The following is a 26663-nucleotide window of genomic DNA, read 5'->3' on the forward strand; positions in this document are numbered from 1 at the left end:
ACCCTTTCAAAGAGGATTTTCCCAGTTCAATCCCAATCCCTACCATTTAGTAATATGTTCAAAGTTTTTGTACACTGCCTCACCATTTGAATGTGAGCTCCCAGAGTTCAAGTCCCAGACTTGTTTTTTTTTTTTTCTTTGTATTTCTAGTCGTCATAGTATTGGGCTCATAGTATTAAAGTATTTGTTGATTTGACTTGACTAGATTTGGTAGATGTGTTAACATGATTTGTAGAGAGCTGAGTAGTAAAAAGAAAACCTGGATCTGATAAAGAAAAGATAATACCTCACCAACTAGAGTTCAGGATGGTTATTCAGGGTAGATCCAAGTTTTAGTTGAAAAGAGTGGGAAGAACCAGCTAGAGAATAGAAAACCTAGAGATAGCTTGGACTGGACTATTATCGTAAAGGTCAATAGGAATCTCCTAGACCATGGAAATCTCCTTTCCTACAGCTCAGGAATCCTCACTTTTGTTGCTTATCTTTTAAAAGAATGAAAGCTACATTTGGAGAAAGGGAATGGGGTAATGTTCATGGGGGGAAAGGAAAAAAGGCATCCCTGATCATAAGACTAGGTTTTAACCTGACCTCTATATGGTCTCCTGGAAACAGGGCCAGAGTCGAATTTATTTGTATTCCTAGTACTCCAAGTGTAAGGCCTTATAGAGTACACAATTTAAAAATGTTTGCAGAATTGAACTGAATATAAAATACCTTCTTAATGTTGACAATTTACATGTAATACAAGTATTTGACAAGCACAGTGTTTAAGAGTGCATTAATATAGCTTCAGGATACTAATCTACCAATAACATTAAAGTTCTTCAAAAATTGATATAGAGGTACCAGGTGTGTGTATATATATAGTAATAAACTACTAGCGCTACATCTTGCTATTGGTAGTAACATTTATTTAACCTAGAAGGGAAGAGACACTTTAAAAATATAGGTAGGATTGTTGATGAATTAGATAGGCAATGAACCATGTTAGAAAATTTCTTTCTAATTGCTCCAGGCTTTTAGCAATTATACTTTACCTAAACATGCTATCTTCAAAAACATTGCTAGGGGAAGCTATTCTTAACTTATTCTGTTACTCAGTTTATGTGTTTTTTTAAAAATGAAAACATCAGGATTATGCAAATTATTTTTTCTGAAACTATCTATAAAAATAGTACCTCAAGGTAAATTTAAGAAGCAATAATTGTCTATTTTCACTTTGGCAAATGGCAGCATCTTAAAAAAGTTTCTACTAAAATATGAATATCTGCCATGAATGAGACTAGGTAGAAAAGTATATGAAAATATAATTTTGACATTAAGTATACAGGTATTAATTCCTTTGGCTTCACTTCCTTTCAAATTTAAATATCATTTTAATTCCATAATAATCATACGCAATGATAGAGCTTTGATTATTTGAAGGAGTTGCTCCTTAGAAAACTCCCATAAAAATACACTTTCCCTGGTCCAGATTACAAACTATACAAAAAATTCTGCCCTGAAAGTTCCCCTGGAAACTTTCCTTTTTAATATTTGAAAAAGTTTTGTGTGTAAAACTTTTGAAGATGGAATGAGGTAATGAAACTATAAGCATCTAAAATATCAAACAATAGATATTAAATTTTTATTTAGTAAAGTATTAATATTTTACCAATTGAAATACATAAATTAAATATGAAATATTTAATTTTCAATATGAAACTTGAAGAATGCCTGTCTATTATTTCTAACTCTCATGATAGGCATGAACTAGCTCACCTTTTCGAGGCATACATGTCTTTTATGATGATGATGATGATGATAAGAAATACCACCTACTAAAAATGCCAAATAGAAGCATAATAAATACTTCAAGATCATTCATTTTTGCAACATCATTCAACTTAAAAAGTAGAAAAAGGAAGCAACAAATTTTAAGTCGTTAGTTTTTTTTTTTTTCTGGAAACAATGGATGAAACTGGAAAGAGGAACAGACAAAAAATAGAAAGGATCAGTAATGATTATTACAACAAACAATTTTTTCCAGCAATATTCCACAGATGACTGAGTCCCCTGTAGTTAATACCCAGAAGAACAAACTTTATAAATAAGGGACTCATAGCTAAAGGGGCAAAATAGCAGAGGGAGAAAAAGCAGGTAGCAAGTACCTGGTCAAATTACTGCCACTACTTTGCCAAATACAATGCTAGAGGAAATACAGAATCCAAGAACTCTGAAAACTGCAGTGCTCTCAAGAATATTGTATGTATTTATTTATTTTTGCTTTCAGCTTGGTCTCTATAATTATCACCATGGAGAAGGAATTCAGTATCCCCACCACCACTACCCTAGTACCAACTGTCATCAATGGGTAGCCCAAGAACTTCTAGGTTAGCAATAATTCCAAGACCACAAACTCTGCTACCAGTCATTGGTCAAGGAAGTAACCTTTGTAAAAACTATTTCTGTAGATGCTGTAGTCCCTACCATGGGGCACTAATAGCTACTGAAGAACCAGAAAGTACAGTTTTTACAACCGAAGACTTAGGCAGTCAAATGGTTCGACATCAGAAATGGAAATAAATGAAAATAAAGAAAATATATTGGCATTTGTTTTGTTTCTGCTCATAAAGACGGTAAGGCCTTTGTATGTAATTTGCCACTGAAACCTCCCATGTATGTTGTCTCCCCCGCCAAGAGAATATAATCTCCTGAGAAAAGGAATTGATTACCTTGTTTTTCTTTTTGTAATTAGTACACATTGCTTTGCACTCTTAATTTTTTTTTCATTCAGTCAACCATCAATGACAGTGAACCACCACATTTGGACTTTAATGTAAGTCTCTTTGAATGAATAAAATAGAAATGTACAAAAAGAAAACAAAGAGGAAGGCCAGCAGGACAAAAAGAAATATACCTCCAAAACAGATACTTGTTCAAAGTTATCAATTCTGAGGATCTATTGATTTTTAAAAAATAATAGAAATTATTACTAACAAAAAGACAGCTGAGAAGACAGTTACTACCAACCTGTGTCTACTTTCCATTTCTATAAAATCTTTATGTAAATAACTTACATAGCTATTAAAAGCATCCTTAATGAAAGTAAGAGAAGGGGACAAGAAAGCTTTTGTAAATTAACAGACCATATCTTTACAATTACATTATTAAGTGAAAGATGGAAAAATAAAAAGATCTTAATGAACATTCTCTGTGGATTTTTTAGACAAGCATTTGATTTGGTAGAACAAAATTAATCTAAAAGGACTTTCCAACAAGATGTCTTTTATGTATATGGTAAGATTTAAAGACATTCCTGTACAGATACAATGACAAAGTTGATTAATGATGATTAATATAAAATAAGACAAAAACAGATGCTTGCCATCTTCACAGGGGAATAGTACAATCCAAATTGAACAGAAGTTCCATTTCTTCCTCTTCAAAACAAATCAATGCCTCCCTATTGCCTACAAGATAAAATATAAATTCCTTGACCCAGTTTTTTAAAGCAGTCTCTAATCTGAAATCTGGCTTTTACCTGGGTCAGGTAAGGATTGGACAACATAAACTCAGGTCCCTCCCAACTTTGATTCTTTGACACCTGTTAAGCTTTATTTCACAATATTCTCCTCGGTACCTGCCGACTCTGTCCAACCTCTGTGACTGAAATTCACTTCCTTACTTCAATCTAACAAAACCCTCATCTTTCAAGGCCCAACTTTATGCTCCTTTCTCTATGAAGTTTTCCCTAATTTCTTTAAATGCCTTCCCTCTTGCATCCTATTTTCCTACAGTGTTTTGTCAGAATCTCTTCTTTGTCCCTATCATACACTTACCAGACTGATCCATGACATAGTACCTCTTACTCCTCATTCCAGACAATACTCTGCCCATTTCTTCATGCTCCTTCTCTTCCCTCTATTGACCCACCATCCTCCAGCTTTTCCCTTATCCTGAAGAGGGTGGGGAGAGTTGGACCCTTGGGAGAGAGGTCTATATCACTTCTGAAACTTTTCCCTCTCTATTTATGTATTTCTTTTCTTTAGGTTTTGTCTTCTCCCATTAAGAGTACAAGCTTCTTGGGGTCGGGGACTGTCTTGCTTGCTTATATTTATATCTCCACAACTCAGTACGTTGCAAAAACTTTAACATTTTATCTACTTTTTATTCATCTTCCCTGTTGTAGTCCTTCTAATAGAATGCACTTTCCTAGAAGGCAAGACCTTCATTTTTACTTCTGTATACCCGCTGTTAAAAACAGTGCCTGGTACATAGTAAGCACTTAATAGTCATTAAATTTCTTAATGTGCATGATAAGATATAGAAAAGTATATCACTTAGTGAGGAAGGAACGAATTTCACTCACTCCAAACCAAAACACACACACAAAAGAATCCAAAAAGGTCTCATAAGGTTTTGAAGCAACCTGCAAGCCACGGAAGGTTACTCCTAGCAGGAGCCACCGGCTCCAGGCAGCATTCTTCCACGGGAAATCTGTAAGCAAGAGCAAGCACGCCTACGCATTCCTAAAACACCACAAACTGCACGCTTTGAGTGGAATTTGCAAAGAGGACATTGTTAGCAAGAAAAGCTTTCAAGCGAGTTCCCGTGCCTGGAGGTCTTCAGAGAGAGCCAGGCCGCTCAGGTGCTAGCGGCTCTAAACGGTCTCTGCGCCGGTCCGCCCCCCTGCTCAGGCCGCGGGGAGTCACCCGGGGCCGGCCCTCGCCTCTGCAGCCCGGGGCCGGCCCTCCCCCTCTGCAGCCAGTCACGGGCCGGCCCTCGCCCTCTGCAGCCCGGGGCCGGCCCTCGCCCTCTGCAGCCCGGGGCCGGCCCTCGCCCTCTGCAGCCCGGCGGGCGCGCACCGGGCTAACGCGGAAGGAGGTTCCCGTCTATCCGCAGCCCAGTCTTCTCGGCCCTGCACACCTCGGAAGCTAGGTCACCGTCCTTGAGTGACATCCTGGGACGCAGCAAACTGAGGGCGAGGGGGAGGGGGAGAGTTGTGAAGGAGGGAAGCGGCTGCGGCCGTCGTAATCCGGCACCGGGAGCCCGAGCTGCCGCCTCTCGCCCTCTGAGATCCTCTGATAAGGGTCGAGCTGGCGCTTCGGGGCAACAGAAAGGACTGGAGGGATTCGCTTTGAGAGGTCGGAGTCGGTGCCTTTTGGAATCTTGGCCTCCGTAACTGACAATCACACAGAAAACCCAAGAATACTTCGGCACTGCCCAACCCACGGAGACTCGGAATGGCCTTTTCTCCTTCCGGTGTCCCCGCCCTTTGACCCCGGAAGTGAGCTAAGAGGCCAAAGGGGGTGGGGTGGGCGGCCTGTGATGCTGGAACAAACATGGCTGCCTCAGGTCCCCTCTGCAGCTTAGGCACCGGCCCGGGCCGGCTGCTCTTGATGCTAGGACTCCTACAGCTTTTGGGTCACCTCGGCCAGGGCCGCGTCCACCACCTAGCGCTCAAGGTAGCAGGGTTTGGGAGGCTCAAGGGAGTGGGTGTGTGGCCGAGGGCGGAGCGGGGGCGCTTTGGGCAGGTTGGGGCCCTTCCCTCCTCTCTCCGCCCCTCCCCTCCTCCTCTCCTCCTTCCCTTCTCTCTCTCCCTCCCTGCTCCCCTCCGTCCTCTTCCTTTCCTCCTACTCTCCCTCACCTTCTGTATCTCTTCACTCTGTCTCTCTCCTCTTCTTGAGTCCAGTAAATATTTATTTAGCACCTATGTCCTAGACGCTCTTGTCTTCTTCCTCCTCTCCCTCCCTCCTCCCTGTCCTCTCCCTCTCCTCCTGTACCTCTCCTCCCTCCTCCCCTGTACCTCTCCTGTACCTCACCCTTCTCCCCTGTACTTCTCCCTCTCCTCCTGTTCCTCTTCCTCCCTCCTCCCTGTACCTCTCCTTTCTCCCCTGTACCTCTCCCTCTCCTCCTGTACCTCTCCCTCCCTCCCTCCCCTCCTGTACCTCTCCCTCCCTCCTCCCCTGTACCTCTCCTTTCTCCCCTGTACCTCTCCCTCCCTCCTCCCCTGTTCCTCTCCCTCCCTCCTCCCCTGTACCTCCCTCTCCTCCTCCCCTGTACCTCTCCTTTCTCCCCTGTACCTCTCTCCCTCCTCCCCTTCCTCTCCCTCCCTCCTCCCCTGTACCTCCCTCTCCCTCCTCCCCTGTCCTCTCCTTCTCCCTGTACCTCTCCCTCCCTCCTCCCCTGTTCCTCCCTCCCTCCTCCCCTGTACCTCCCTCTCCCTCCTCCCCTGTACCTCTCCTTTCTCCCCTGTACCTCTCCCTCTCCTCCTGTACCTCTCCTCCCTCCCTCCCTCCTGTCCTCCCTCCCTCCTCCCTGTTCCTCCCTCCCTCCTCCCCTGTTCCTCTCCCTCCCTCCTCCCCTGTTCCTCTCCCTCCCTCCTCCCCTGTACCTCCCTCTCCCTCCTCCCCTGTACCTCTCCTTCCTCCTCCCCTGTTCCTCTCCTGTACCTCTCCCTCCCTTCCCTCCTGTACTTCTCTTTCTCCTCCTGTACCTTTTTCCTTCCCTTTCTTTTCCCTCCCTCCCCTCCTGTACCTCTTTTACTCTCTCACTTTTTTCCATCATCCCCCTCCAAAATCTTTGCATGCTCCATCTCTCTTCTCTTCTTTTTCTCCCTCCCTTCCTTTCCCTTCCACTTTCTGTTTTCTCCTCCTTTTCCTCTTCCATCCTTCTCTTTCTCTTAGTTTCTCTCCTCCATCCTTACTCTCCCAACTACTCTTCCCCTCTGTACACTTTTATATCTTTTTCCTTTGTTTTCCAAGTCCCCCACTGATTTGAAATCACTATTCTGGGGACTGGGGAAGGTCAGGAACTGGGAGGACCCTTCCATTGCCCCAGAGCAAAGATGAAAGAGATGTAAACTTTGGAAAGTACTTTAGAATTCTATCCCTGTCATTTTACTGATAAGGAAACTGAGACAGAGAGTTATTAATGGTCTTGCTCAAAGTTACTTTGGCAGTAAATTTCTTTTTCTTTTCCAGATTTAAAAATTATTTTTCCCCAGTTACATGTAAAGATAATTTTTAGCCTTTGTTTTTTAATAAGATTTTGAATTCCTTATTTTTCTCCCTCCTGAAAATGATAGGCAATTTGATATGGGTTATATATGTTACACTGGTAGTAAATAGCAGAATAGGGCTTCTAACTGAGGTTTTTCTGCCTTGAAATTTCTCAAGTCTTTTTGAAGTTCTTTTCAGTAAGAAACAAAATTACTGTGTTTTTTTTTTTTTTTTCTTATTCCCAGTTTTCTCTCCTAACCTTTTGACTTTCTCCCTCCTTGCTGTCATTTTTCAGTGATACTGGTGTATCTGGTGACATTTAGGAAAAGTTTTTTAATCTACCTTCTCTCAGTCTACCTACCTGCCTACCAATAATAATAGGACTGTAATTCCTTCCTAATAATTTGTGAAGTAGGTAACCTAAAGTATCGTCTCCATTTATAGAAGAGGAAATTACAGCTTAGGGATTTGAATTGATCTGACTGTGTAGTGTAGTAGGAAAAGCACAGGATTGAAGAGTCTGAAGAATTGGGTTCTAAATCTGTATTTTTACTAGCCTCAGGACATGTTGCAAATCACTTTACTTAAGTTTCTCCCAACTTCACTTTCCTCCTCTGTGAAGTAAGACTTTGGAACTAGATAGTGATAGGATTTAGAGCCAGAAGAAACTTTAAAGGCAGGTCATTCAGGTAGCTAGGTGGCTCAGGGAATACACATGCTTGGCCTGGAATCAAGAAGACCTGAATTCCAAACCAGCCTTTCACTTACTAGCTGTGTGGTCCTGGACATGTGACTTAACCTTATTTGCCTCAGTTTTCTCATCTGTAAAATGCTCTGGAGGAGATGGCAATTCTCTCCAGTGCCTTTGCCAGGAAAAGCCCAGATATTATCGTCCATGGAATTGCAAAGAATCTGACAAGACTGAACAACAAGATGCCCAATCCCTTCACTTTATATATGAGAAAGCCACAGTGCAGAGAGCTTAATTAGCTTGGCCAAAGTTACAACAGTGACTGGCAGGTTTGTCTCTGCCTCAAGAGCCATTACTTTTCCCACTATGTCATGTTTATTTAAGAACCCTTCTAGCATTTGGACGTTTGATGTAGGTAGATTTTGTCCTAAGATGTCATCTCTCTATAGGCTCTTTTTGTTGGTCATGTTTGATTGTGTACAATTCATTGTGATTTCATTTGGGATTTTCTTGGAAAGAGCTGGAAGGGTTTGACATTTCCTTCTTCAGCTCATTTTACAGATGAGGGAACAGAGGCAAACAGGGTTAGGTGACTCATCACATGGCTAGTGAGTAGCTGAGGCTGGATTTGAACCCAGGGAGAAGAGCCTTCCTGACTCCAGGCCACTCCACTCACTGCACCACCGTGATTTCTTAGTAACCTCAGAAGTTCTCATGGGCTTAATTGTAGTTTCTTTGCAGATGACTCTTATCGTTCAATTAAAATCGTTAGCTTTCTTTTATTTTATGCTGAGTGTCCTGAAGACATCACAAACTCATGATTTCCTCCTCCCTCTTCCCCACCCCAGATTTCACTCCCCCTCTTTCTGTCTTGGGCAGCCCTGGAGAATTGAGAGCTCCAGGCCTGGAGGCAGAAGAGCTGAGTGCAGATCTGGCCTCAGACACTTTCTCACTTGACCACCTGCTTTTTTCCGTTTCCTTATAATTTATAGTTGGCTTCCTTTTCTGCACTCTGTGGTCAAAGGCCAAACTGGTCTTTTTTTTTCCTTCCCCAGACTTTGCAGTGGCTATCTGCCATGCCTGGAATGCATCTTCTCTTCACCTTCTCTTCATCCAGTCTCACACTTTCCTTAGGATAGTCCCAGCATCACTTTTTGTACATATATCCTAAAGAATTGGAGAAACCTGTTAAGGGATTATAGGAATTATTTAATAAACAACTGTATTATCCTATTAAAATTATTTAATATCTGTCTCTGTCTCTCTTCACCTTCCCCTCTTTTTCTCCCCCCCCCCCCCCCTTTTTGACAAGGCAATAGGATTGAATGACTTGCCCAGGTTCATACATCTAAGAGGTGTTAAGTGTCTGAGATCAGATTTGAACTCAAGTCCTCCTGATTCCAGGGCCAATGCTTTATTCACTGTACCATCTAGCTGCCCCAAAATTATTTACCCCAAAATTATTTAATCTATTTCTTAAATTGCGGTAACTCTAGAATTCATTTGCTTTCCCTGTTGAATAAAGGGTACAGAAAGGTTTTCTAAGGAAACCACTCAATACAAAACTGAAAAACAGTGGGAATTCTTGTTCTACACAACCTTTTCCTGATCTTCACAACTGTTTATGCTGTCCTTTCCTATCATGTATTATTTTGTATTTATTCTACATAGAGTAATTACATTCATATTGTCTCTCACCCCTTCATCAAATAATAACTTATTTAAAGTAGGTGGGGTTTTTTTTTTGGTTTTTGTATCCTTATTTTTAGCACAGTGCCTAGTAAATAGTAGGTATTTTATAAATATTTTGGAGAAGAAAATGACAGATTATTTTAGTTTTTTTTTTTTTTTGCCAAGAAAACCTCATCAGTCTTGAAGAGTCAGACAGGACTAATCAACTAAATAATTACAGAAAATTTTTATTCAATGATTGACTCCTGGGCCAGGATACTTTCCAATATAGTTCTCATCCTTGCTCTGTGTGCTGAGAGCTCTCTGAAGGCTAATATAAGATGACAAAATTCTGAGATAGATAATCTTAGAAACTATCTAGTCCAGTTTCTTTATTTTATAAACCTGGACCCCGGAGGCCTAGAAAGTTTATCCAACTTGTCTGAGTCTCACACTTATAATAAGCATTAAAAATTTAAATCTAGGCCCCAAGGATTTCAAATCCCATATTTTTCTCTTTCACTGGAAACCCAGAAGGGGAATTTAAATAAAAATAGCTCACTTTTTTATAACCTTTTAAGCTTTACCAAAGCACTTCCTTAAAACTCTAGTTGTGCAAATGTGCCCAATTTGCTGATCTCCTCCAGGGATTAGACTTTCAAAATCTTAGAGACATAGAACTCCAACCCACATGCTTCTTACCCATCAAGGGGAACTTTGACTTCTAGAAAACTTCAAATAATCTTTTAAATCATGTTCTCAATTAGAAATCCCCTAGCAAAGTTCTTTTGTATATGGAAGGAAAAAGGTACATGTTATGAAACAAATGAATTGTTTCCCTTTTTAAAAAATCTCTTAGGAGGGTTCCACAGCATAGGAGAAAAGGCTGAGCTTAGGGTCAGAGGACCTGTATTTGCATCCCAGCTTTGTCACTTTAAATCTCTGAGCCTCAGTTTTTTCATTTGTAAAATTAAGGGATCAAATTGGAAGATTTTCAAGGTTCTTTCAAGCTCTTAAGGCCAATTGCCCGCATTGTTATTAAAATGAGTTTATTTTAAATCGATTTGTAAGAAGGGAATAGTAAGGGAACAAGTATTTGTTATTTGATCCCCCTTATAGCTACTCTGTCATGGGGGCTTGTATTATCTCCCTTTTATGGTTAAAGAGACTGATTCAGACACTTGGCCAGAGTCAACATAGCTTTCCAGTGTCTGAGGTCACTTATGGGCTTCGAGCCCTATTTGCTGGGCCACCCTCCTGGTGCTAGACAATAAAGATTGTACCATGTGTAGACTAGACTGTACAGTGCACCAGAGGGTCATGGAATTGAAAGCTGAAAAAAACCCAAAACTTTATAGTATGCCTCTGTCTCTCTGTTTTTGGCCGTCTGTTTCTATCTCTATCACATACACACAATAAGTTGGGACATGTTTATATTCATGCATCTGAAAAGTGCTCATATAAAAAAGGTGGTGATGGGAGTTATTTTCAGTAAAGTTCATGACATTGATTTTTTTAGATATAGCTGTTACACTCTGGATTTTAAAGGCTCAAAATAGAAAACATTTTAATGTTTAGTAGTTTCTAACTTTTAAATCGGGGTGGTGACTGTCTGGCCCATGGTCCATATCCATGAAATCATTTGGTCTGGTGCTGCCAAGACAACCACCTTCAATGAATGATGAGCTAAAAGCTAGGTAGAACAACCTCCCATTGCTTGAGTTTTTAAATTGATAATTTTGTATGGCCAAAAGTGATGTCATAAATACCCAAATGGCCCTGGCCACAAAAAAAGATTTCCCACTCCTGTTTTAAGTAAAAGTCTCATTTGGATATCACAGCTAGACTGAAGAGATTTGATATATAACACTTTGTGCTCGTTGAAAGAAAGTCTATGAAGAAGAATCAAATGATTTGCAGATTAAAATGAATTTTATAAATAAATGTATTTTAGGAACTTTTTGATGTTTTTCATGTTAAGTAAATTGTTACTTGTTCAATTGTTTTATTAGATGTTTAACATAGGAATATAAACAACTGAACTTACTGAGTAACTTTACATTTAAATAAGTTTCATTACATAATATCATTCCTTTTTTAATAATTTTAAGCCATTTTTCCTCCTATCAAACTTAAATTTGAATCTTTACAACTTAGAGTAATTATTCTTAGTTCTTCTGACTGCAGGGTTCTAATAGAATATCTAATTCCTCTTTCACTTAATAATCCTTTAAATACTTGAACTAATCAAAGGTTCTCCTCATTCCTCCCAAAGTCTTCTCTTTTTTAGGATCAATATCCTATTGCTTCACCCCATCTTCATTGGAAATCATTTTAAAGTCCTTCACCATTTTAATTACCATACTCTTGAGTTCATCAAATTATCAACTTTTTCCCTAAATATGACTCAGAATTGAACACAAAACTCTAGGACAGAGTTCATAGTGCTATTCATTGCTTCTTAATGGAGTTTAAGATTACATTTGGTTGGTTACTCTGACATTCTTTAGACTTATATTGACATATTAGTCAACCAACCTCCAAGATCTTTTTCAGATAAGTTTCTGCCTAATCTTGCCGCCTCCATCTTGAATTCCCGAAGGTGTTTTTTTAAAACCTATGTAAGATTTTTTCATTTAAAATTTTCTCTTTTTTATCATCATGAACTTGACAAGCACTAATGTTTCCTTATATAAAGAACAGAGAATTACATATGAAATCCTGAACACCTTGATTTTTAAAAAATATGTATCAAATTTAATATAATATTGCTCTGCTTATATGTAATCCCTTCTGAATTTCCTTCTACAGACTCTTCTGTGTACTTAAAAAATGTTTTATGGATGCTCTTCTTCTTCTTCTTTTTTTTTGTTTTTTTTTTTTACAGTTAACCCCACTCTTAAATCTGCACCCAGGGAGAAAAAAAGAAAAACATTTCATTGTAATAATTACCGTTAAAGGAAATAAATCCAGATGTTCTGCATATTAGAAAAACATCAGACTCATTCTGCAGCTTTGGCCATAACTCTTTGGCCATAACTGGGGTGCATGATTTGGATAATGTAGATGCCATCATGTAGATTGTTGTAAATGTGTGAAATTAGCTACAATTTATCTATACCTTTATTTTGATAATGAAAATACTAACTTGTATACAGAACAGCCCAGCTTTAATAGCCTAAGACTACACTAAGATTTTTGGGTTATTGCTGTATGTCAAATTGAGCCAGTACCATCATTCTCTTAGGACCATATTTGAATTAGAAAGTGTCATTAATTTTAGTCCACTGTAAATGATTTTTTTGTTCACAAGCTTTTTTCAGCATAGTGCTTTTTTATTTCACCCGTCAACAAATAAAAATAGTGAGTTGCCTATTGTCCTACTATATGACTTTTGTGGTTCTTTCTCATGCTTAGAGTCTGAATTATTTATGGTGTTCTGGAGTTTTAACAAACTTTTATGCTATTTGGATCACAGATTTTTTTTTTAAAGAGAAGTTGGGGATGGAGTAAATAATCATATAATTATTTGGCAAAGCTCTTTATTCATATATATATATGTATATATATATATATATTTTTTTTTTTAATAAGGTGAAAATATTATGCTTTGATTCTCATTTAGTCTCCATAGCTCTCTTCCTGGATGCAGATGACTCTTTCCATCACAAGTCTATTAGATTTGCTTTTGCAAAGCTCTTTAAAAGAAAAAAGAAAAAGAAAACTAGTCCCTAGGGAATTTCAAGAATCCTTTTGGTTTCCTCTGCTTTTATTAACTTCCTTTACTACTTTAAAAGTAATCTCTCTCTTGCTCTTCTTGTATCTCTAATTTTACAATTTAGTGTTTGTCATTTTCAAATGGTTTTCATTTTTAAAATAACAAAAGAAAATTTTCTATCAAGAAATTTTTTGTACTATAGAATAAATATCCTTTTCTTTTCCTTCACCTCTAATTGTGTTGATGAATAGAATAATTGCAGAGTTATGTTCAAGAACACTAGATAATTTCAGAATGACTTACTTTATGATAACAGCATTTCTGAATTATGTGATCAAGAAAACTATATTATGTACTTATGTTATAATCCTATTTGGAGAAGAGTTTTAGAAATTTTTGGATTGTTGTTTTTTTTTCTAACTCAATTATGCACATACCTTAAATTATTCTGTTATCCTATTCTTTAGTCTCTCTACAATATACCTAACCACCGACTTCTGCTTAAAGACTTCCAAAGACTGAGAACTCACTTAATCCTTGGGGCAGCCCACATTACTATTGAACAGCTTTAGTTGTTAGGAAACATTTCTCCTGTTTGTCCAGGCCTGTCATTGATCTAGAACTCTTGCTTAGACTAATCTGCAACTGTTAGATCTCTTGAGTGAGGTAAAGTAAATTTTCCAGGCTCTCATAACCATGTGTGTATGACAGGTGAGGTTTGAATCCTATTCTTCCTGACTCTGAGGCCTGCTTTTACTACTTACTACTACTCTCAGTTCTTCCTTATGTAAAACCAAAATATGCTGCTTTTTTTTTTCTCCCATCACTTTATTGGTCTTCCCTCTATCCTTTTTCCTCCCTTTTCCATGTGATAAGTTATCAAATAAAGATTAGCAAGACTCCACCTCAGAATCCTTCCCATCCAGATCCCAATCTTCCTCCAGTTTTTCAACCTCTGGACAGTAACTCCTAAGTCAGTTCATTTTAATAGCTCTTTGAACCCTAACCAGAAGATCAGGAACTACTGGTAAAACCTGAGAACTAACTTGGTTGATCTCCACACCAGTTGTTACTGCTCCAACCCCTTTCTTGAGGTTTGCCAGGATTCCTAACCAGCTGGGAAAATGCCCTGATCTCAGGCTTCTCTAAATTTTAGTTAGCAGTACTAACTTTTTGTTGTTTCTGCTGCCCCTAGTAATCCTTTATGTTTCTTATTTATTCCAGTGAGTATGGGTGGGCTGGGCAGTAAATAGTATTCAGCGATTTTTATGATTGTTCTACATTAAAGATTCTTTTTATCACATACATTGTCATGTTTCAGTACATTCTAATATGCTGAAAGGTTCTGCATATTTGACTTTTTCTAGAAAACTGAATATAATCTTGTAAAGTTGACTAGTCGATATTTTATTTGAACGGTTTTGGTTGAAAACTTCCAAAATGTATTGCATACCTTCCTGCCTTTTAAAATATAGGCTAAAATTCTGAATCAAAAAATATGAACATTTCCATATAAAGAATAGAAAAAGATTATAAATAGAACTAAATGACTTTTACAGTTTGTTTTTTAAATATTAATTATTGTATATTAATTAATGTAATGATTAATGACAATGTAAAACATAAAATACATTAATTAATGTATATTAAATATAACATATTAGTACCAATGTTGTCCTGAATGTCTCTGTCCCTTCTATGCTTACTTCTTTAAATATTTTAAAATGGCTTTTCTGAAATCAGCCTGCTCATCATTTCTTATAGAACAATAATATTCCATTACCTTCATATATACATTATACTTCATATAGCATATTCAACTATCCTTGGGATATTTTTGGGAAAGATTCTAGAATGCCATTTCCTTCTCTATCTCATTTTACAGATGAGGAAACGGAAGCAAACAGAAATGACTTGCCTAAGTTCATATAACTAATAAGTGAGGCTAGATTTGAACTCCAAAAGATGTCTTCCTGACTTAAAGCCCATCAGTCTAGCCACTTTGCTACCTCACTACCTAATTTGGCGCCTAAACTAAGAGTTAAAAGGTTCTGATTGAGGGTCTGTTGATTTGAAGTTTTAACAGAATAACTATTAATTGTTCTTTCCTGTTTTGGTTATCTCTTCCTAGTCATTTTGGAGGAAAAAATAGCTTTATACAATATAGGTACATTTTTGCAATTCTGTTTTTGATTTTCTGATTGCTTTCATGAGTCATAGTTTAAAAGGAACTGATTTATGATAAAACTCAAAAATCAATATTTTTTTTTAAATCACTAATACATGAAAGTAAAGGTAAAGTGAGTCAGTTTTTCAGATACTGAAAATTTGATATTTGTGGCTATAAATTGTATCAGTAATTAACTCTGAAAATGAAGACTAGCTTTCTCTGAACTTTTTATTTTGTTTTGTGAGTCTGCTTCTTTGTTAAGCTTTGTGACATTTAGATGATCTACAGAATTTTGGTGTGACATGCAGAGAGCTGAGAAACAATTTTTATAGCCAGTGTTTCTGACAAATGCCTCATTTCTCAAATATATATCTATATATAGTGAAGTCAAATTTATATTAAGTGTAAGTCATTCTCCAATTGATAAATCATCAGAGGATATGAATAGGCAGTTTAAAAATGGGGAAATTAAATCTATTTATAGTCACATAAAAAATACCTTAAATCACTGTTGATTGGAAAATGTATATTAAAACAACTCTGACATACCACCTTAAACCTATCAGATTGTCTAATATGACAGAAAAGGACAATTGTAAATGTTAGAGAAAGTGTGAGAAAATTGAAACAATGCAATATTGGTGAAGTTGTGGACTGATTCAACCATTCTGGACAACAATTTAGAACTTTGCCTAAAGGGCTACCCTTTGATCTAGCAATACAACTCCTAGGACTGGATCCCAAAGAGATCATAAAAAAAGGAAAAGGACCTATATGTACAAAAATATTTATAGCAATTCTTCTTGTTACTTTTCCACATCCAGAGAAAGAACCATGGAGTTTGAATGCAGATTGAAGCATACTATTTTCACTTGTTGTTTTGTTTTTGTTTTCTCATAGTTTTTTCCTTTTTTTCTAGTTCTTGTTTTTACAACATAACTAATGTGGAAAGATGTTTAACATAATTGTATGTGGATAATCTGTTTCAGACTGTCTTGGGGAGAAGGAAGGGAAAGAATGGAAGAAGAAAAATTTGGAACTCAAAATTTTACAAAAGTGAATGTTTAAAACCATCTTTACTATTAAAGTGCAATAATTAAAAAAAAAAAGCATAGTGGCTTACCTTTATTCAGTACTTCCATCAGTGGCCACTTTCTCCTGAATCAGTCAGTCAGATAAATCAGGAATAACAGTTGGATGTTTTCAAAATGGTGTTTGGTTTTTTTAAATTTGATTTTATACACATGGGATTCCAGTTGTGCCAGAAAAACCAGGTGTACATATTTTCCATTGATTTTAAGTACACAGATTTGCCTTGAGCTAAGAAAAAACAAATTTTTAAACACTATTGTTCAGGAAAGTATTATTGAGAAAAATATCATGTAATTCTGCTTAGTTTATTCCTTATGACAGAAAATGTGTATTTATTGGGCTAGTTTAGTTAGTTGTGGAATATTTAAATATTGGAAATAGTAAAATCACTTATAGTCTTATTATAGTCATGGACTGGTAGAGCTGGAGTAGGCCTCACATCTAGCCCTTTCATTTTATAAGGCTTCAAAGAAGAGAAATATAGTTTGCTGTCCTGGGAAAGGAAGAAGGAATAGAGGGAAAAATAAAAATGGATAACTCAAAATCTTACATGATAAATGTTGAAAATGCTCTTTAAAGGTAATTTAGGGGGAAACTACTGTTAAGTTAAAAAAAAAGAAAAGAAAAAAAAAAGAAACAAAAAGAGGGGAAGTGACTTGCCGAAGATCACACAGTAACTGAGCCAGGATTTCAACTTGGATTTATATATTCAATTAATTTAATATATATTGAATATACATTCAATACTATTTTTTATCAAACTGTGAAGCTCTTGAGTTGGGCCTTGTGAAATTCTCTACTATAATTTTTAAAAGTAGAAATAGAAATTAAATGGTGCTTCCAGAATTCTAGCACCTAGTACAAGGTGTTGCATATCATATAAGTACTTTATAAATAATGTTGAATTTAATTGTTAAAAATCCTATTCCTAATAGTCAAATTTAGAAATAATAGTTATGTAAGCCTTTTAAATGAAATTTGTTTATTTGCTCCTAAATTTTATTCAGCTTCATCAAACTTAAATATGTATTCCCTGGTGATAAGTCATTTTTTCTCCCTACTCTGTCATTAGGAGAATGAGATAGAACTATGCACTTGTAAGACAAGTACTTGGCTCTGCTTCTTAGTCATGGCAGAATTTCTTCTTCCACAGACTCCTCAGAAAGAGGATTTAAGTAAGGTACAAGTACAGAGTACTTGGATTTGATAATAAAAAATTCCACTTCAATTTCTAGATGCTTTTTGAAGCATTGGTTAGTATTTGTGGACTGTGGTTGATTTTTCTCCTGAATTGCACTTCTTCTGAATTTACCTATTTCTGTCAAGGACACCATCATTTTTGGATTCACCTAGATTTGAAACCTCAAAGAAATCCTTTACTTCTCATTCTCCCCTTCACTCCATAAATCTAATTAGTTGCCAGATCTTGTTTCTCCCTCCATATTTTCTGCATTTGCCACTTTCCTGCCAACCCTCCTTCAGGTATTCATTCATCACCTCTCACCTGGACTAATATCATCAGCACCTACCATAATGCCAGAGAGATAGTAGGTATTTAAAAATGCTTATTGATTGATTCTCAAGGGTGAAGACTAATTCTTGTTTGAAAACAATGACTGCAAATTAGAAGTGCCTTACAAAGGGAACCCACACCAGTCCAACTTTAAAAAAAAATTACATTGATTTTAGTTGGTATTGAATATCACCATGGGAAAAAAACTAGGTATTCACATTTTTGAGTCTTTGACTCTTTCTTAATAACATCTTTATATTTGTCTTTAAATATAATCAACTCATTTGATAGTAAGATCCTTACACAGAAGTTTGCAGGACACTATTTTATACTTCTGCTCTTAACAGAGAAATGCCATGTGAGACTTGATTTATCAAGACTGAGAAAGTTATCTCCAAATGGTTGCTTAGTAGCAGCCTTTGCTCCTGTCACTGTATTCAGTACTTGGTGATAATTTATTGTTAAAAGGCTGACCAAACCTGTTAAGTTCTTATATGTAATAACACTTTTAACATTTTATATTACTTTTTTATCCCCTTTAGGAATGAAATAATTACTAATGAAATTTCTGAATTTCTTTATAAAATAAATCGATAAAAGATTTTCTTGATTGAAATCATCCTCTAAATATCAATTTAATCATTTCTAGGGAGGAAAGAAAAGGTATGATTTTCTTTCCTGATTATGTATATTATAGCATGTGGTAACATTGCAGAAATGGAGGAAATGATGGGTAGATTAGGTAATTGAATTGATTATAAGACAGTTTTTGCATACTACTAAATCTATCTCTATAAAATGCATTTCAGGATGATGTGAGGCATAAGGTTCATCTCAATACCTTTGGTTTCTTCAAAGATGGGTCCATGGTGGTCAATGTCAGTAGCCTCTCAGTTAAGGGAAATGAAGGCACCTCTGCAAAGGTAGGTATATTTTCCTCTGGTTTTAAGAGATTTGCCCTTTTTTTACTCATTAAATAACACTGCTGAAGAACACAGAAGAAATTAAAGTTGATGAAAACAGTGTTACCTTATTAGATATTGAAAGTTTATCTTTTTAAAATTAATTTTTAATAGTATTTTATTTTTCCAAATACATGCAAAGATAGATTTCAGCATTCATTTTTGTAAGACTTTGTGTTCCAAATTTTTTCCCCTCCTTCCTTTATTTTCTCCAAACAGCAAACAATCTAATATAGGTTAAATATGTATGATTCCTAAAGTTTGTCTTTTTTTTAATTTTTATTTTTTATTATATTATAGCTTTTTATTTACAAAACATATGCATGAATAATTTTTCAACACTGACCCTTGCAAAACCTTCGGTTTCAATTTTTCCCCTTCTTACCCTCCCCTCCTCCCCTAGACAGCAGACAGTTCAATACATGTTAAATATGTTAAAGTAAATGTTAAATCCAATATATGTATACATATTTATACAGTTGCTGCTCAAAAAAGCGGATCTAGAAAGAAAAAAAACCTGAGAAGGAAAACAAAAATGCAAGCAAACAACAATAGAAAGAGTGGAAATGCTATGCTGTAGTTCACACTCATTTACCACAGTTCTCTAAGTGTATGTAGCTGATTCTCTTCTTTATTGAATAATTGGAACTGGTTTGAATCATTTCATTGTTGAAGAGAGTCACATCCATTAGAGTTGATCATCTTATAATCTTGTTGCCGTATATAATGATCTCCTGGTTCTGCTTATGAAAGTTTATCTTTAAAAATTAATATTTGATTTTTCTTGTAGTTCTAAAAACTCATGATTTTACTTGCATGAGGATCTTCTTTCTTGCAAAATGAATACTAAGAAAATACTATATATTAAGTCATAGAGAGGAGAATGTAAATCCAGAAAATTATCTTTCTGCCTTTTGAGGAAAGGGTGTGGTCACACATAACGTATGGTTGTTTACCCCTATTATGTGTGTTTCCTTTCTTCTAGATTGGTTTCAGCTTGGACCGAACAAAAAATGATGGATTTTCCCCTTATCTGGTAAATGTAAAGTTCATCTAATCCTGTGTAGTTTTTCAACATTATTGTAATGTAATTAATGGACAAGAACTATTATATTAATTCATGCTACTGAGAATAGTTGCTTGCTTTTACTTGGTGATGTAATTGAACACCATTGGGATAATATTCAATCTGAAAAAAAAAAAAAAACTTTAAAAACAAAAACCTCTTTTCCAGTATTAAGATTATGTGTTATCTCTTCTCAGGATGAAGATATGGATTACTGTATCTTTAAAAAAATGCATTCTGTTTCTGTTACACTCCTCATTCTAGACTTCTCAAGTCATCTGTAAGTCATTCTTATGAAAATTCCTTCAGTTCTTTTCTGACTTAGAGCTGACTCATTGTGATAGCAATGTGTGTGCTGATTTTCACAAATTAAGTGTACAAATGAATATTTCTTCATCCATGTCGAATCTAATATAGATATCCTAACTAGTCACAGTTAAAGATATTCCCACCAAGAACAGTACTTAATAAACAATAATTGCTCAGGAGTTTTGCTATCAGCATTCTGATTTCTCTCAAGTCTTCCAAAAAAAAAAAGTCTCCTTTCTACAAAAAAAAAAAAAAAATCAAGTTGATTGATTTCTATAATGTCTTCTCAGGCCCGCTCTGTAGTTTTTAGTTATCATTAAGAGCTTTACTCTTTAATCTTTTTTCCTGATTTTGTATAATTAGATTGTGAGTTCCTAGATGGTAGGAACTGGTTTGTTTTTTATTTTTAATCCCTAGTGTCTAGTGCAGTCCCTTGAATATAATACTTAATAAATATTTTTCTTGAATTTGATGTATCATTGGTCAATCAACAAATATTTTGTTATGTACTAGCTATGTGCCAGCCACTATGCAATGGGTGCTGGGGATACAAGTACAAAGAATGAAACATCCCTACTCCAAATGAGCTTATAGTCTAATGGAGTAAACAATCAATACAAATAAAATATACAAAATATAAATATATAGCTCTGTGTGTGTGTGTGTATAAATCTGTGAGTATATGTGTTTATACATAGTACTATAAGAGGGAGAGCTTATCCAGACATATCAGGAAAGGCTTCATGGAGAAGATGCACCTCAAAAGTCTCAGCTGCATTTTAAAGAGAGAGAGACTCCTGAGTCAGATATAAGGAGAAAGTGCAGTCCAAGAAGAGGGTATGACAAGTTCAAAGTCCTAGAGATAGGAGAGAGACCATCATGAATGAGGAACAGAGAGAAGACCAGTCTGAACATTGAAGCTTATAAGTAGGGAAGTAATATTCAGCAAGTCTGAAAAGATTCATTGGGGCAGTTTGTGAAAAGTTTTTTAAAATATATGAAAAAGTTTCTGTTTGGTTTCAGCTTGGACCGAACAAAAAATGATGGATTTTCCCCTTATCTGGTAAATGTAAAGTTCATCTAATCCTGTGTAGTTTTTCAACATTATTGTAATGTAATTAATGGACAAGAACTATTATATTAATTCATGCTACTGAGAATAGTTGCATGAGGTAATAGAGAGTCACTAGAATTGATTGAATAGGGGAGTCACATGGTTAGATCTGCGCTTAAATTCCTTTAGAGACAATATGTAAAATGAACTGGAATTGTGAGGCATTCAAAGTTAACAAAAAAAAAATAATTAGGAGGCTATTGAAATAATCTAGGTGAAAATTAATGAGGGCCTAAACTGAGGAAATGCATGTGGATGGAGAGAAAAGAACAGATATGAGAGACATTGTAAAGTTAGAAATAACAAGATTTGGTATCTCATTGAATAGTGAAGGAGAGTAAAGCATAAAGAATAACACTTGGCTTTTAAACCTGAGATACTGAAAGGATGGTGATATCACAACAGAAATAGAGAAATTTGGAGAAAGGAAGAATTTAGGGGGAAAGATAATGAGTTCAGTTTAGGCTTGTTGAGTTTAAGATGTCTCTAGGACATCTTGTTTGGAATATGCAGTAAGTAATTGGTGATGCAGCCTGGGGTTAGCTATAAAGATCTATGAGTCATCTCCATAAAGATGATATTAAAACCGTGGGAGCAGATTATAAACAAAGAGTATAATGATGGGAAGAAGTAGACCCAGAACAGAACTTTGGTGGACACCTATAGTTAGGGGGTATAGAGTAGATTAAAATTTCTTAAACTTGGTTCAGGACCCCATATGGGGTCTTGTAACTGAATGTGAGGGTAACAAAATTATGATTTGTTATCAGTAAATGTTTGGTTTGCATACCTGTTTTGTATATCTATATGAGACCACATAAAAATTTCTTGAGCAAAAAGGCATCAAGAGTGGAAAAGGTTTAAGAGGCCCTGATGAAGATGATGAGACAACAAAAGAAGACCAAGAAGGAGCTGCTTTTAAATGCAAGAAGTAATATTGAAATTTGACAACTAAGAAGAAGTCAATTAAATTTTGGAGAGAGCAATTTGAGTTGAATGATGAGGTCTGGAGTCAGATTGGAAGAGATTGAAAAATGAGAGTGTGGTGGCATTGACTACACAACTTCTTCAAGGAGTTTGTTAGGAAAGGGAGGAAAGCTAGAGAATGATACCTTGGGGAGATTATGGGATATAGTTAAGGTTTTTAAAAACGGGGGGAATTGGGGCATGTTTCAAGACAGTGGGAAAGGAACCAGGCGAGAGGGAAAGGTTGAAGATTCAAAAGAAAGAAGAGATATCTGCCAGATACAGTGTGCCAGAGGAGATGGAAAGGGCGAGTATAAAATACACAGTCTGGGGCTTGTCAGAAAACAGGAGAATGGGAAATGATGCCCACAGCGGGAGCTCATTTAGAGTAGTTTAATTTTCAGAAAATTAAGAGGCAAGGTTCTTAGATATGCAGGATGGGGAGGAGAAGGTTTGGAATAGTTTCTGTAGAGATGAGATAGGGATCAATTATTGAGGACTAAAATCTGCAATCTGCTGCAGTGAGAACCTAGTTGAGGTTTGGGACAGAATGAACTCATGTTAATCAGTCTTAATTAGGCCCATAACTGTCAGGGGTACATTGTCATTAGAAAGGTTTAGGTTAAAATGGAGTTTGTTATAGAATGGGAATTCCAGAGGGCACAGCAGAAAAGAGTGGACTTGATTGGGACTAGGATATTGTTGTGATCAAGTTAAGGAGATAGAATGAGGAAAACATGAAGAAGGAGCCGGAAACAAATGATTAATTATTACAAGAATAAGAAAGGAAACAGGAGAAATCATATCGTGCCAAGAAGTAAATTTAAAATGACAAATTTCAACTAATTTTGAACATAACATTTATGGGGAGAAATTCTATATCTGAAAATGTTGCATTTTAAAAAACTTTGAAGTTACAAGTTTCTGGGGATTTTGTTGATACTATTTTTTTAAACTTAGTGTCAAAATAAAGTCTCCATTAGAAGCTGGCAGCAACTTACCAAAAATCATCTTCAGCAACAATGAGAAAATCCTTGGTGAGAATCCAGAACCAATCCTTAAAAGTCCTTCAGGAAATAATCAAACTCTTCAAAAGCAAGGTAATCTTTCATATTCAGTTTTCCAGTGTCTTAAATATTTTGTTTAAAAATATTTCTAAAATGAGCACAGCTTCCCATTTGTAACATATATTTGTATTTCATTCCCTGTGTGTGATGTTTTTTCTCCCTTTCTTCCTTCTGAGACTTTAATATCCATTTTTCTCCTTGAAGTCTTCATTTTTAAGCATGTAGAAACTTGCTTTGGGGATGGGGATAAGGCAAGAGTAATTCTGTAAATTTTTGGTCAATTTGTACCTTGTCTCTTCTTATTTCTGTTCATCTGTATTATGCAGTACATATGTATCGAATATATAATTACTTAGCGAAGACTTTTAATATAGTTAACATAAAACCTTATACTCAAGTGCACTAAGTACATATGACTTGTTGATGATACTGATTTTGCTAGTAACCCTTTTATGGAATAATTTCCATAATTTTCCAAGTTCAGATCTGCCATTACTCCATAGTAGAACTATTGGTACAGGGCCTGAGGGGATAGAAGTCCCAGAACATGTGATGGCCTTACCATGTTTTTGATTCCTGAACTCTAGTTCATTAAAGAGATGTCTCATAAAGTAAAGTGGTACATCTAAACTGAATCTTGCAATAATGTATTGTAAATGCTTTTGCTTCTAGAAGATGAAAAGTCTGCACAAAGTACAGAGGATTCAAAGGTAGGATAATCAGTTAATCAGTAAGTATATTTTTGTAAACAAATTTAATCACAGAGCACAGAATTCTAGAGCTAGAAAGTTCTCCCGAGCCCATTTAATACAATGCCTTCATTTTTCAGATAAGGAAACACATCCAAATTAGAGAAGTGACTTGTCTTGAATCACATGACTGAAGAGTAGAGAATAGTTTAGGCAGTGGCTAGCTAGATTGCTGAACTTGTAGTCAGGAAGAGGCAAGTTATAATCCTCCCTCAGATACTTATTAGCTTTGTGATCCTGAGCAAGACCTTGTTCAGTCTTAGTTTCATTTATAAAATAGGGATAATAATATCACCTGCTTCACAGAGGATCAAATTGTTGTGAGGATCAGTTGAGATAATGTGTGTAAAATTCTTTGCAAACATTAAAGCACTAAATAAATTTTAGCTATTATTTTTACTTATAATAATAATAATGATATTTGTAGAGTTGGAATTTAGAACCTAAGTCTTCTAACTCTGAGGACATTATGCTGACACAATTTCACAAAAAAGAAACTAATGATCATCTGAGGATCCTTGTTAATGTCTGCATACTGTGTTTTTGCATATATATATATATATATAAAAATATATTTTTGTAAATAAATACAATTTTATAAATTAAAAATATATAAATAAATATATATAAATATAATAAATATATATATATATATATGTATATAATTGATCCTCAGAAAGTATTGAATACCTATTTTATGTATTTGTAGTTTGTCTAGACAAGATGAGAGATGGGGGAAAAGTCCTTTTTATGATAAAGAAACACATTCTGATAAGTCTGGTAAACTAAGCACCAAATTATTTAGTAATATTTTTCAGGATATCAAATCTGAATTCTGCCATATACTTCTACATGCTGTCCCATATATGGTACTGCTTGTCCTGTGCACACTGCCATACGTCAGACATGGACTATTCTCCCTTTTTTCCTTGCCATCTTTTATTTTATTTTATTTTATTTAATAGCCTTTTATTTACAGGTTATATGTATGGGTAACTTTACAGCATTAACAATTGCCAAACCTCTTGTTCCAATTTTTCACCTCTTACCCCCCCCACCCCCTCCCCCAGATTCCTTGCCATCTTTTAGAAGCCTTAGCTCAAAGATCATTTTTTCCTAGAGATCTTTCCTTACTGCCAGCTCTGTCACTTCCATCACTAAAGCCTTCCCCTTAAAAACTATCTTCCAACAACTTTGCATTTATATTGTACACAGAGGATAGAGACTGGAGCTGTCATTTCATTGGTCTTGGGATCTCTCTGAATGAGGGAACTCCCGCTACCAATGCAGGTTGGTGTCTTATTTGCAACTTAGAGACTTGGATTGTTGCCTAGCACAATGAAAGAATAAAGTATTTGTCTAGAATCACACAATCAGTGGTTATTATATATAAGACCCTGGTTCCCTGGTCGCAAGACCAGCTCTCTACAATTCTGCACTGCCTCTCTCATTTGCAGCTTTTTATGACTTTGGGAGCAAGGACTGTTTTGGGCTTGCTTTATTTTGCCTAAACCTTTGATTTTTGTGTCTGGCACAATAGTAATCAAATAATGCTGAATCATTGAATTCTTTGTTGGGGGAGCTTTATGGGAAAGATAATCAAACAATTATAGAGAGTTTGAAATAGATGAGATAAAAAGGAAAGGAACTGTTGTCATTTTAACATTATTTAATTTGCTGCTACCACTCTGAAGTTACTTATTATATCATTTAGGTATCAGGAGAAAACTCTTATCCTGTTCATATCAACAAAGGGGCAGTTTCATTTCAGGTAGGTGTTCTCTTTAAATTAATTCTTTCTGTTTTGTAAAGGTTTTGTGAGAGTTAACTTTAGAATCTCATAGATGGTTTTTAAATTTTTATTGCTTTTTTAAAATGCTTTTTATTGTATCATATTTATTTTTGAATATATTCTCTTCTACCCAGTGAACCACTCTCTGTAACAAAATTGTGTGTGTGAGTTTTTGGTTGGTTGGTTGTTTTTAAAGAGGAGGCAAAAAGCAACTCAGCACAAAAAACTAAGTAAATTTTTTTTTTTTTTTTTTTTTGAGGCAGTTGAGGTTAAGTGATTTGTTCAGGAACACACAGCTAGTTTAAGGCCAAATTTAAATTCCACTCCACCTGACTTCAGGCCAAGTCACTTAATTTTTGTTTACTTTATTCTACTGGAGAAAAAAATGGCAAACCATTCCAATATCTTTGCCTCCTCCTCCCCCACCCCCCCCAAAAAAAACCAAAACCCTCCATATAGGATCATAAAAAGTCAGGCGTGATTGAGCAACAAATATTACTTTGAAACGAGTGCAAAGAAGTATAGGATTTTATAAATTCTTTATAGTTATGTGGTTTTGAAGCAGATTGGTGGCATAGTGGATAGAGTGTTATACTGCACTTAGAATTAGGAAGAGTTGAATTCTGATTCTGCCTCAGACCCTCATAAACCGTGTGACCTCAGGTAGATTACCAACCCCTTATTCTCAGTTTGCTCACCGATAAAACAAAGAAAAAAACCGCCAAAAATTAAATAAATTTAAAAATTAGAGTCCCTGTGCTACATGGTTCTTGAAGGATTAGATAAGACATTTGTAAATT

At 36.0% G+C, this 26663-nt stretch overlaps 1 protein-coding gene across 2 annotated transcripts in view; it reads left to right on the forward strand.

The window, feature by feature from the left end:
- Positions 1-4956: 4956 nt before the first annotated feature.
- Positions 4957-26663, forward strand: part of GPR107 (G protein-coupled receptor 107) — a 96685-nt gene continuing 74978 nt past the window's right edge. For both annotated transcript variants that reach the window (XM_012553970.3, XM_023494304.2), the window contains exons 1-7: positions 4957-5447; positions 18648-18761; positions 19786-19836; positions 20064-20146; positions 23216-23355; positions 23995-24032; positions 25786-25842. In XM_012553970.3, the coding sequence (XP_012409424.1) occupies positions 5325-5447; positions 18648-18761; positions 19786-19836; positions 20064-20146; positions 23216-23355; positions 23995-24032; positions 25786-25842 (606 nt within the window). In that variant the 5' untranslated portion in view covers positions 4957-5324. The remainder of the gene's footprint in view (positions 5448-18647; positions 18762-19785; positions 19837-20063; positions 20147-23215; positions 23356-23994; positions 24033-25785; positions 25843-26663) is intronic.

Source organism: Sarcophilus harrisii, chromosome 2 (assembly GCF_902635505.1).
Source record: "Sarcophilus harrisii chromosome 2, mSarHar1.11, whole genome shotgun sequence".
Classification (NCBI taxonomy): Eukaryota; Metazoa; Chordata; class Mammalia; order Dasyuromorphia; family Dasyuridae; genus Sarcophilus; species Sarcophilus harrisii.